We start from the raw sequence: 13889 nt of genomic DNA, 5'->3' as shown, positions 1-13889 counted from the left end.
AGTATATGATTCCATGTCTGAGGAACGTAGGGGTTAGGCACTCTGAGATAGCACTTGGATTAGTTAATTCTGTAACAGGGCAAATAGTAATTTTTGCTACCTCTAAGTACCTAGTGATCAAATATAATATGATGGTGACATTGGTTTTACTCTTTTTTGTGTTTTCTTAAATCCCTCATTGTATTCTTATTGGCTACATTACTTTATGGATGCTCTATGTGTGGTATTTATTTAAAATATATTTTATGGAACATGACCCCTAAATAAATTGTAATTGAATTGAAATGTGAGCCACTAGTAGCAGCATGAGAATGATTAGATGGTTTCTAGAATACGTATGCTTATATTTCCTCACCTTTTGAATGAGCCAACGCCTATAGATGATTTTAGCTATTTTTTCTTTCTGCAGTGGAGAAAATGTGTATATGTTTATATGCTTTCATAGAATAAGTGTGTGGATTCCAAGACCCTGATAACTAGGATGGAGGTAGTATGATGGTCCATCTTTGATGACGGTTTATGTCAATGGATTAAACCTAGCACATGATACCAGGAATCTTGGCTTGCTTATCTACAAGCTAGTACCAAAACAGATATGCTACAAGAGGGGACAAGACAGTTATTTAAAATAGGAAACCAATTCCACAATGAATGTATGCCAGTCTAAAACCATCTTTTCTTAGTGCAGGCTTTCCAGATTCAATAAGTTGAAGGCTTATTACAAGCATTGGGTCCGTGATTTATTTATAATACATGGGAGACTGCAATCTATGTATAATAGCATGTCTGTAATTTCCTGAGTACAGACACTAGGGGTCATTACAACATTGGCGGTAAAAGCCGCTTACCGCCGTGCAGAAGACCGCCAATACACCGCCGCGGCCGCGGAATTCCGCCACAGCTATTATGACCCACAGCACGGAATCCGCCGAAATTCAGACACCCACACAAGTCCGCCACAACAAAGGTCAGTGATAAACTGGCAAAAACAATTCCTCCACCGTCACGCCAAGAGAAACACGCCCATGCTATCACGACACACGAATCCACGCGGCGGTCTTTCAACCGCGGTATTCCATTGGCGGTACACACCACCGCGCTCAAAATACACACACATCTCCAAAAGACCACCACATTGGACAATTCAAAATACACACACCTAATACACATACAAACACCACTCCCACACACCCAACACAATATAAAACACACACACACATCACCCTCAAACCCCTACGACCCAAAATCAGAGACAAAGGAGACAGACAGAGACCACAGCAATAGACAACCCCACCACACAGAGGCACACAACACCACCACCCATACAACATCCACGCTCAAAACACCCCACACCACCACACATCACCACACTCATCAACACATACACCACCCCACACATCACCTACACCACCCCATGTCACGCCATAGACACCCCAGGTTTTCTGAGGAGGAGCTCAGGGTCATGGTGGAGGAAATCGTATGGGTAGAGCCACAGCTATTTGGATCACAGGTGCAGCACACCTCCATAGCCAGGAAGATGTAGCTATGGCGATGAATCGTCAACAGGGTCAACGCTGTGGGACAGCATCCAAGAAATCGAGAGGACATCAGGAAGAGGTGGAACGACCTACGGGGGAAGGTGCGTTCAATGGTCTTCAGGCATAACATCGCAATTCAGCGGACTGGCGGCGGACCCCCAACTCCTCCCCACAACTAACAACATGGGAGGAGCAGGTCTTGACCATCATGCATCCAGAGGGCCTCGTAGGAGTCGGTGGAGGAATGGACACTGGTAAGTCAAATCTTAACTATCATATCCCCCACCCTACCTGCATGCTATCACACACCCCCACCCTCACCCCCTCCCCTATCACTCCAAATCCTCACTAATGTACTAATAACACAAACCACGCATTCCAACACCAAGCCCTGCATGACACAACTAAGCATGGACACCCATCACTAAAGCATGCTCACTGCACATACCCATAACATCCCCCCAACCATCATCACACAAGCCCCCACACAGGAATGCTTGCACTGGGGTACACGCACACCCACCCATTGCACACCATGACACACACACATGCAATGATCATGCTGTTTTACCCCTGCAGGACCACTACGTAACGTCACCACACAGGAGGGTCCAGACATCTCCACTCCACTCACAGAAGAGGGCCACAGTTACGACAGCAGCTCTGGCCAACTGGATCCAGATGACCAGCCCGGACCATCGTGGGCCTCGGGACAGTCAGTTCCCCTTGCACAGACACAGCCCAACACTGACCTTCCACCCTCTGGTAACACCAGCACAGCACCCACCCAGCGGGCCCATACCTCCGTACCCAGGACACGTCAATCAGCTGTGTGTCCACCACTACATGGAACCCAGGATAACCCACCACCCCAACTACAACAGGGACCTGGGGGCAGTGGTAGTGGGCACATGGTCCAGGGGACGGAGGAACAGGAACACAGGGGAATTGGGAGGGCTGCTGCGCGACAGGGGGCGGACAGGCCAAGGGAACCCACTCTCCACGAGGCCCTCTCCTCCATCATGGGAGCATACCACCACTCCCAGGAGACTATGGGTACGGTCCTGGCCAAGTTTCAGGAGACCCAGCGCATGCAGGACGAACAGTATTTGGGGTTCAGGGAGGAGCTCAGAACCATCAGCTCCGCCCTGGGCACCATCGTAGGGGTGCTGAAGGACATACAAAAGATCATGAGGGACACCGTGGCACTCCAAGGGGCCCCTGACACTAGCCTGGACCATGAACTGCCCACCACCTCCGCCGGCGCTAGTGGACAGGACGCCCCGCCACAAGACCACTACACCAGCACCCCACCCCCTGCAGACGGAGAACCACCCGAAAGCGGTCCCTGAGATCCAGGAATAGGACAGAGCAAGATGGCAAGACCCCCGCCAGGAAATGAGACCACCCTGATTGTCATCCCGCTGTCCCACTTTGTTACCCTGTCCAGATGGGAACTGCCCCAGCTCCACTTCCTATGCCCATATAGGCAGTGCACCTGTGAGACTAATTGACTGGACTCTGCCATGGACATTCCTCCACCATCACCCATCACCATTTTACCACCCCCTTCAATAATTAGCACTTCAATAAACACCCTTGAACCAAAAAACAATCTGGAGTCAGTCTGTGATGTTTTAATTGTGTATTAGCAATGACAGTGACAAAATCCGTTTTCAAATGTAATGCCTACATACCTATGTCACACATCACAAGTCCATGAAGGATGCAAGCAGATGACACACGTTGGTAACCCCACCTGTGAAACTGTAATGGAAATGTACAACTCAGTTACCAAGTACTGCTTCTAATTGACAGACAGGATAGAGGTAGAAGTGTGAAAGTGAATGTAATAGTAAACAAATTGTTCTCACCTGTGTGTCACTGGAAATATTGCTGTATGACTGACTCCGTGTTGTCTATGTCTTCTTCCTCAGCTTCCTCCTCATCACTGTCCACAGGCTCCACAGCTGCCACAACACCATCATCTGGACCATCCTCCTGCAGAAAAGGCACCTGGCGTCGCAAAGCAAGATTGTGAAGCATTGAGCAGGCGATGATGATCTGGCACACCTTCCTTGGTGAGTAGAATAGGGAACCACCTGTCATATGGAGGCCCCTAAACCTGGCCTTCAGAAGGCCGAAGGTGCGTTCGATCACCCTCCTAGTCCGCCCATGGGCATCATTGTAGCGTTCCTCTGCCCTGGTCCTGGGATTCCTCACTGGGGTCAGTAGCCATGACAGGTTGAGGTAACCAGAGTCCTCTAATAGCCACACACGGTGCCTCTGGAGTTGACCCATCACATACGGGATGCTGCTATTCCGCAGGATGTAGGCATCATGCACAGAGCCAGGGAATATAGCATTTACCTGGGAGATGTACTGGTCTGCCAAACATACCATCTGTACATTCTTCGAATGATAACTCTTCCGGTTCCTGTACACCTGTTCACTCCTGCGGGGGTGACCAGGGCTACATGGGTGCCATCAATAGCACCTATGATGTTGGGGATATGTCCCAGGGCATAGAAGTCACCTTTTACTGTAGCCAAATCCTCCACCTGAGGAAAAACGATGTAGCTCCTCACGTGTTTCAGCAGGGCAGACAACACTCTGGACGACACGTTTGAAAACATAGGATGGGACATCCCTGATGCTATGGCCACTGTTGTTTGAAATGACCCATTTGCAAGGAAATGGAGCACTGATAGCACCTGCACTTCAGGGGGGATTCCTGTGAGATGGCGGATTGGTGAGATCAGGTCTGGCTCCAACTGGGTACACAGTTCCTGGATTGTGGCACGGTCAAACCTGTAGGTGATGATCAAATGTCGCTCCTCCATTGTCAACAGGTCCACCAGCGGTCAGTACACCAGAGGATTCCGCCATCTCCTTAAATGTCCCAGCTGACGGTGCCTAAGAAGGACAACAGTGACCACAGAGTAATCAAATTCTCAGGTATGTACCCACAGCTACACAGAACACAACACCAAATACAAAACTCTTCCTGAATGTGTGTTGAGCGTAGGCCTAGGTATGTGTGACACAGTAGTAAATGAAGCCATGTGGGCCCCTGAAATGGCGGCTGCCTGACCTCTAAACTGGGACAATGGGATGTCAGGTATCTGTTCTGGCTTTGTACACCATCGTGGTAGGCGGTCATAGACCACAGCGCAATGCTGCATTGGTTAACATTGGACCCTAGGGGTCCCAGGAGCCAATGATGAAGTGTGCCGGCGGTGATGATACGCACCGCCGCGGACGTCACCGCTGCGGACGTGACTGCCATTTTCTACCTGTTCAATCACTCGATACCTGATCTTCGACAGGAGAGGACCTACACTGCAAGTGCTGCCGTGACCTCGGTCTGGAAGAGACAATGGCTGCTGCGTCTGGGGAAAGGGCCCCTGCCTTCACTGCTCAGGAGTTGGAGAAGCTCGTGGGCGGGGTCCTCCCCCAGTACACGCTACTCTACGGTCCTCCAGACCAACAGGTAAGTACACAGGGAGCATGTTGTATGGGCTATGCTGGGTGGAGAGGGCTGGATGTGAGTAGGAAGGGGGCACAGTTCTGCCACCATGAAGGAGTGTGAATGCATGTGCCACATGGCAAGGGTAGGGATGGGGGCCACTCACTTCGACGGTGCAGTTGGTAATGACTTCTCTTCTTCCCCTGTACATGTCATGTAGGTCAGCGCCCACCAGAAGAAGGACATTTGGCGTGCCATCGCCAAGGACGTCTGGACCCTGGGGGTCCACCAGAGACGGGGCACCCACTGCCGGAAAAGATGGGAGGACATTCGCCGCTGGAGCAAGAAGACGGCGGAGGCTCAGCTGGGGATGGCCTCCCAACGTGGGAGGGGTGCCCGTCGCACCATGACCCCCCTTATGTTCCGGATCCTGGTGGTGGCCTACCCTGAGTTGGATGGGCGCTTGAGGGCATCACAGCAGACACAAGGGGGTGAGTACACTCTCATTCTGCGGACTTTGCGCGCAGTGGAGGTGTCTGGGTGGGGGAGGAGGGTTGTGGGTTTCCCTAGGCCAGGGCGAGTTACGTAGGCTAGGCCCCTTCGTAAGGCATGGCCCTGTGGCCCCCCACCCCACCTCTGTAGAGTGCCAAGTACAGGTATACATGCCCCTCTGTCATCTATGTGGACAGATGACACTCATAGCCATGTAGGCCATATCCCAGGAATTGCATCTGTAGAGGCCAAGAGCACGGCGTAGTGCAGGGGGCTGCTGTGTCTGTATTGTCCGCCAACGGTAGCGGTAAGCCATGCACTCAACCTGTCTTTCTTCTGTCATCCCCCACCCTTTTTGTGCTCTCCCTGTTCTTTTGTGCATCAGCATCATCAGGCGGAGGTACAGTGGCACCGGAGCACGAGGGAGCTGCATCCCACATGGCCATGGAGCGCCACACCACAGACTCTGAATACACCAGAGGGACGGAGGGCGAGGGGAGCTTCACGCCGGTCACCGGATCAGCAAACAGCGAGATGGACTCCTCTGCCGATGGGAGCTCCCTTGTGGTGGTGGCAACATCTGTGCCCCCCACTTCTACAGGTACAGCCGCCACCCCCCCTTCCAGCACCGCCCTCCCAGCAGCCCCTCAGCCTTCGCTCCGTGCCCGCTCACCCAGGAGGGTGGGCATCACCTTCGCCCCAGGCACCTCAGCCCCTGCCCCTGTCACCCCTGCTGCCCTCAGTGAGGAGGCTATTGACCTCCTGAGATCCCTCTCTGTTGGGCAGTCAACCATTGTGAATGCCATCCAGGGTGTAGAAAGGGAGTTGCAACACACTACTGCATTCCTGGAGGGCATTCATTCTGGTCAGGCTGCCCATCATCGAACCCTGCAATCTCTGGCCTCAGCACTAATGGCAGCCATTGTCCCTGTGTCTAGCCTCCCCCCTCCAACTTCCTCCACCCAGATCCAATCCCCTGTACCCCAGCCTATCCCAACCACACCATCAGACAAGCATGCACACACCTCAACACACAAAGGTAGCTGAGGCAAACATAGGCACCACACATCCCACAGGCACTCACACAAGCATCACCCACATACAGACACAGCAACATCCACTGCCTCCACTGTGTCCCCCTCCTCGTCGTCTCCCTCCTCCCTCCCAGTCTCGTCTACACGCTCACCTGCATGCACTACATCTACAGGCACTAGGACTCGCACCAGAACACCCAGCACCACACCCCGCTCACCTACACTCACCACCCCCACTACCATTTATACCTCCCCTGTGTCCACTCCCAGTGTGTCTGTGACATCCCCTCCCAAAGTACACAAACGCGGGCACCCACACACCCAACATCCATCCACCTCACGACAGCCTCCAGTACCTGCACCTGCACCCAAATCACCTAAAGTTACACCTCCGACAACCACCTCCTCTTCCTCCACTCCCAGACCTGCTCCAGCTACCCATCCCAGTGTTCGTCAGAAACTCTTGCTCAGCAACGTTGACCTCTTTCCCACCACCCCCACCCCTCCAATTCATAGGTCTCGTAGTAGCACCTCAGCCAAAAAAAGTCCGGTACCAGTGGTGCGTGTTAAAGGTATGTGGTTTGCACCAGCCACCAGGGCAGCCAGTGTGACACAGAGCCAAAGCACTGCCATTCCACCCCCTGTAAAGCACCTTAAGTTGGAAAGTGCCTGACGGGAGAGGGTGAAGACTCCTGCCGGCAAAACAGCTCACAAGGGTCCCGGGGGGAGTGCCGATTCAGCTGTGACTCCTCCCAAGGTGGTGAAGGGGCAGAAGAAGTCTCCAAAGTCTGGTAAGAGCAGCACAGCGGAGAAGGCCGCCATCCTCCCCACCGGCCGGGACGCCACTGCCAGCAGTATCGTCACTGGTCCGGAGACCACCGCCAGAGTCAGTGCCCTGGAGGGTAGCAGTATCGTCACTGGTCCGGAGACCACCACCAGAGTCAGTGCCCTGGAGGGCAGCAGTATCGTCACTGGTCCGGAGACCACCGCCAGCGTCAGTGCCCTGGAGGGCCCCGGCAGCCACAGCCCCGCTTGGCTCTGAGGGACCATCATGCCACACACCGTTGCACAGGTCAGAGACAGCAAAGTCAAGCACCGCTGAACAGGGCAAGGACCGCCTTGTTGAAGACCGCTGAACAGGGCAAAGCACCACTGAACAGGTCAGAGACAGCAAAGGCAAGCACCTCTGAACAGGGCAAGGACCGCAATGGTGAAGACCGCTGAACAGGGCAAAGCACCGCTGAACAGGGCAAAGACCACCATGGCAAAGCACCGGTGAACAGGTCAGAGACAGCAAAGGCAAGCACCACTGAACAGGGCAAGGACCGCCATGGTGAAGACCACTGAACAGGGCAAAGCACCGCTGAACAGGTCAGAGACAGCAAAGGCAAGCATCGCTGAACAGGGCAAGGACCGCCATGGTGAAGACCACTGAACATGTCAAAGCACCACTGAACAGGGCAAAGACCGCCATGGCAAAGCACCGCTGCACAGGTCAGAGACAGCAAAGGCAAGCACCTCTGAACAGGGCAAAGACCGCTATGGCAAAGCACCGCTGCACAGGTCAGAGACAGCAAAGTCAAGCACCGCTGAACAGGGCAAAGACCGCCAAATCAAGCATCGTTAGCCCATGTGCAGCTGGGACAGTGACGGAACTGGGACAGTCATGGGGAGCGTGATGCACTCTGGGCACCATTCCCCCTCCAGAACCAGTGGAGACTGTTATTCACTTGAGAGACTGTGGCTTTGCACTCCCCAGGATGGTACAGTGGGCAACCCACCCACTGGAGTGATTTGAGAGACTGTGGCTTTGCACTCCCCAGGATAAAGCAGTGGGCAACCCACCCACTGGAGTGACTTGAGAGACTGTGGCTTTGCACTCCCCAGGATAAAGCAGTGGGCAACCCACCCACTGGAGTGACTTGAGAGACTGTGGCTTTGCACTCCCCAGGATACATCAATGGGCATGGACCCCCGTCGTGGATCTGGCTTGGTGCTGTAATCCGGCTGAGGTGCCCCCCCTTCCCTTCCCCCTGAGGTGCCTGTTGTATTTCTATCTGATGCCCCTGCAGTGTTCTCTCCGTTTGTGGACAGGTATCTAGTGTGGGCCTCGCCCATGCATTGTGGGCCCAGTGGTCCACGGACATTGATATGTGCATACCTGCAGTACTAATCGTGATGTATGATTTTTCAATTGTTTATTTATATATGTATATATTTGATTACTGTATTTTGATACATTACAATGGTTGCACTCATTTCCTTTTGTCTTTGCAGTCTTCCGGGGGGTTTGGGGGTTGTTACTGTGCTGTTTTGAAATACATTGGTGTGTGTGTTGTAGTGGGTGAGGGTCGGGTTGGGGGTGGGGGTGTTGCGTGTGTGTCCCCTTTACTTTTGCCTCCCCCTCCCCTATGTCGTAGGTGCAGTACTCACCGTTGTCTTTGGCGCCTATGTTGCTGGTGTTCGCAGAGGAGCAGGAAGACAAGCGCAGGGAGTATTTGTAGTTCCGGCTCCATGGTGGCCTCCTTCCTCGTGGAGTGTGTTGAGGTGAGCGTTTTCCCATTGTAAGAGCTGTTTCCGCCGTGTTTTTATCCACGGTGAATCCGCCCCGGAAAAGGTGGCGGATTGGCGGGTTGTGATACTGTGGGCGGTACATTGTCTTCCGTCTGTCTGTTGGCGGTGACCGCCGCGCTGCTTGTCTGTACCGCCGTGGCGGTCGGAGTGTTAAAGTGGCTGTCTATTTTGGCGGTTTCCGCCACGGACATAATCCCTTTTTTTGACCGCCGGCCTGTTTGCGGTATTAGCGCGGCTTTAACACCGTCCTCCAGGGTTGTAATGACCCCCAATGTCTCTAATCACCTTAACCAGAAAGCTTGGATCTGCCTAACTAATAAGTTATAACAGTTGACTTCTAAGGTCGCAATGCCTACTGCCAGAGACATCAGCCAGGGTGAAAGGCAGATCACGGAACAAAATTACAAATGTGGTTTAAAGAATGAAAACATGTAGTAACACTGAATTTTCTTCTTCAGATATTGTTTTTAATAGAAAAAATTATCAACAGAAAGGAGATATTTATGGCAAAATTTTTATTTTTTTTATGACATAGTTCATGACAGAAAAAATGTGCTCTGCATTTTTGAACACACTATGAGCGACATCATTTTTAAAATTGATTTACATAAAACTGATTCTAATATTTGTTTGTAAAATTTACTAACTAGTTTTTGGTGTGTGTAATATCACAGTACAGATTCTGCTTTTATTCTGTAGGCCTGCAATGAACATACATGAGCATGACATCAATGACTGAAGCACGTTGTGGGAAATGTGATGGATTAACCATGTATTATAAAGAACACAATACCATCCTCTGTATTTTAAAAGGATATTGCAAGTCACCTTGGAGTTCCATTACCTGATATAGGAACCTGACCATCTTCCTCGTTCCTCTTTATGACCTATAAACGCCTTGGTGACTTTCAATACCCTTATAATGTATAATGGGAGGGACATTATACTATATATAATATTTGGGATTCTGAAATCTCTTAATCAATGCACATGACAACAAGACACCTTTATATATGAATGATACATTTTCATACACAAACAAAGTCACATCTCTCCTGTTGGATTCTCCCGTCATGAACTCTCGGCGAACCGCAGCATGTAAGTAAGAGGTCAGACAGGCTCTGTGGCTCAGGCTTGAAGGATAATGACCGTCAGGTCACGGGTGGGGTAACACTTAGCCAACACCCAAACACACAAGTTTAGATCAGATCCCACAGATTGGCAGAGACTGGCTACAATAAAGCACAAAAGGCAAGAGGGACCATGCATTTCCAAAACACCATAAAGTTAGATGCCACATGTAGTTAGGTACACTTAGCCAATCAGGACACAGTATGCACAGCACATGCAGTGACCATGCATCCCTCAGGTCAGACATCTGGTCTTGTACACGCTGGCCCACATAGTGTCCATGCAAGGTCGAGGCCCTCCTGCATTCCCTACTTGGAAATTGTCTCTACGATTCCTTGTCAACTGTTTGTATATTTCACCAGGGAAAGAATGTTTTATGGGGTTATTGCTCCCAGAGAAATGTAAAAAACATGCCATTTAATTGTACTATGTGAGACAGTCTTCCCAGGTGTAATGTTTAATTAAGCAAACAATTTCTTGTTTTTTTGAGGTAAATACTCATTCAAGCAACATCTGTATTTAAAATCTGTCTCTAACTTCCTTATATTCAGTGACTTGTGATGCCCCCAGTAGCCAATTCTAAAACAATTACAACAAAACTAAACTGTAATAAACTATTACAGTTGATTTCTGTTTTCACAATGCCTGCTGCCGGCAGCCGAGAGAAAGCGCTGATCAGGCCATGGAGCATAATAAAAGCAGCTGTTTAAGAATGAAAATAAAACATTGCCTTTCTTTCTTTTATAAATGTACATTGACAATCAGAAAGAACCACATGTTTATTTTTTGCACTACTTAGGTAATTATAGAAAAGGAAGAATCTTTTGTCATGTTTCAAAACACTCAAAGTTACTGCACCTTTTCATAAAACACTGATTTGTTTCATACCAATTCTTATATCTTTATGCAACAAATTTAAAACAGGATTTTGATGGGTTTTTGATGTATTCAATGTTGCACTAGAGATTCTATTTGTATTCTTCTTAGTTTGCAAACATGTTCTTTCATATGGAAGAGCCACACACCAAGGATTTATGAGGGTTATTGGAAAGGTGATGGTGTGACAAATATTACAAGGAATAAAGTACTGCCTGCCGTACATAATAAGGGTATTGCAAGTCACCTCAGAGTTTTATAACCTTATAAAGGAATTTGGCCTTTATCCTTGTTTCTCTATATGGTCATGGAACTCCTCAGTGACTTGCAATATCCTCATAATGTATAGCAGGAGGTACTTTATCTCATGTATGATTTAAATACAATAAAAAGACACTGACATCAAAATTAGAAAGTATTGGGTATGTTTATCATCTCCAATAAAGATCTACTTTGTTTTGGCTCTCTCTCATTTGGTCAGAGACTGTCTTCTTACCGCTTGCATGAATTGAGCAAATGGAGCACTAACTTTCCTTTTCGCATGTATGCAGCACTCTGAGGCACCTTTGCTGGGAGCAGCAACACATAAATACCACTGCTTTTTGCAGTGTCACAGTTTTGTGTACTGTCCACAGTGAGTCATTTTTTGCCTTATCTAGACTGCCCTGTAATTAGGGTCATGAGTAATGAATGTGGACACGTTACTTTTAACCTGTCTTGCTTCATCCTCCCCTCCAACAACAATCTCAACTTTCTGCTAAGAGCTGTGAAGTAGCCCTTCATAAAACATATATATTGAAATCATGGTCTAAGAGACTGTTGAACGTCTTGCCAACATACGGCTGAAGATGGATGGGCACTCTTCAATGTCTTTGTACAGGCTAGAGAGGCTCATTGATGTAAAGTATAACCTGTATGTTCTTGAGTTTTTCCAGTCGTTGGCAGTGTCAACATTTCTTCATCACTGCATGGTTAGGCAGTAGGTTGAACATTATTACCACTAGTCCAATGAGTCATGCTGTGATGCTGAAAGGTATACGGTGAACCAGTACTTTACCATTCAGTACATACACGTTCAGTGGATGGGTTATGATTTGGTAATGCATTGTCTCACTGAACTGATGTTTCTCACCAGAGTTTTGACTCACCTTAGGAATACAACAAAAATGATGAGGATAGATAAGGGTTCACTGGTATCTTTCTATGACGCGAGACACACTCAACACCACTATCACACAACTATGAACTATGTTGTATGTGGTCCTGTGGCTTGTCCCACCTACATTGTTTTGCTGACATCACTTGTTGACATTCTGCTTACTTGGCATAGACATATTCAGAGGCCCCACCTTGGAACACATGGTCACAGGAGGCAGTTACCTGTAGCCTTTAGGTGCACCAAGAAGAGCCATAAAGGATTTTTTTGCTAGTGTCTCCATGAAATGGAAAGAATGCTTTTACTTTCTGTCAGATCCTGAGGCCTGAGCTTGCACTATTTGCCTTGCATAGCTTCCCAACATGATTTTTGTGGTCACAGTAGCAGCACTTTAAGCCATGGCATAGCAGAAGCCATACTGCCTATATTATAGCCCAGAACAATAGTTTATTTTCTGTCTCTAATTGTTTTTGTGATTTTCCACTTTATTTTACTCTTTTCGGCCAGACATTTGTAACACCTATTCACAGAAGAACAAAACACTGATGTGAGTTCAGCAAACAAGTGATCAAAAGGAAAAAATGTAAGTTATGGCCACCCTGAACTGAACTTATCATGATATACTGGGGAGGACTGCAACAGTCCTGTGTCCATTGTGCAACTCCACCTCCTAGAAATGTATATACAAGCTCTGATATTGCAGGAGCTGGATATTGATTTTCATCCTTAGGACCCTTGGGGGCATATTTATACTCTGTTTGCACCGGAATTGCGTCGTTTTTTTTACGCAAATCCGACGCAAAACTAACTCCATATTTATACTTTGGCGTTAGACACGTCTAGCGCCAAAGTTCATGGAGTTTGCGTCATTTTTTAGCGTGGACACCTACTTTGCGTTAATGATATGCAAGGTAGGCGTTCCCGTCTAAAAAATGACTCCAAGGCATGTGCGCCGTATTTACACTCCCGGGCAAAAATGACGCCCGGGAGTGGGCGGGTCAAAAAAAATGACGTCCAGCCGCTTTTGCGTCGTTTTTTAACGTCTGGTCAGGGCAGGCGTTAAGGGACCTGTGGGCTCGGAAGGAGCCCAGAGGTGCCCTCCCATGCCCCCAGGGACACCCCCTGCAACCCTTGCCCACCCCAGAAGGACGCCCAAGGATGGAGGGACCCATCCCAGGGAACTTAAGGTAAGTTCAGATAAGTATTTTATTTTTATTTTTTTGTGGCATAGGGGGGCCTGATTTGTGCCCCCCTACATGCCACTATGCCCAATGACCATGCCCAGGGGACATAAGTCCCCTGGGCATGGCCATTGGGCAAGGGGTCATGACTCCTGTCTTTGCTAAGACAGGAGTCATTTCAATGGAGGTTGGGTGTCAAAAGAAATGGCGCAAATCGGGTTGAGGCGAAAATTTTGCCTCAGCCTGACTTGACCTGTTTTTTGACGCCCAAGCTCAATATTCCCCTACGCAGGCGCTGCCTGGTGTATATTCTATCTCATGTGTTTATTTAATCAAACAATATTTAGATCCTGGTTTTCCTTGGTGTTTGCCCTCCCATTTTCCAGAAAAGGGCTCAATCATAATCTTACTTTTCATGGGCTTCCAAATACTGATGTG

The 13889-nt window shown here is 49.2% G+C and overlaps 1 protein-coding gene across 1 annotated transcript in view; it reads left to right on the top strand.

Annotated features, from left to right (window-relative positions):
• Positions 1-13889, top strand: part of LOC138246927 (vomeronasal type-2 receptor 26-like) — a 194105-nt gene that overhangs the window by 62204 nt on the left and 118012 nt on the right. The window contains exon 4 of the mRNA XM_069201675.1: positions 1448-1483. Within this exon, the coding sequence (XP_069057776.1) occupies positions 1448-1483 (36 nt within the window). The remainder of the gene's footprint in view (positions 1-1447; positions 1484-13889) is intronic.

This window comes from Pleurodeles waltl, chromosome 7 (assembly GCF_031143425.1).
Source record: "Pleurodeles waltl isolate 20211129_DDA chromosome 7, aPleWal1.hap1.20221129, whole genome shotgun sequence".
NCBI classification, from domain to species: Eukaryota; Metazoa; Chordata; class Amphibia; order Caudata; family Salamandridae; genus Pleurodeles; species Pleurodeles waltl.
The sequence above is the reverse complement of the archived record's forward strand: the minus strand, read 5'-3'. Positions and strand labels throughout refer to the sequence as shown.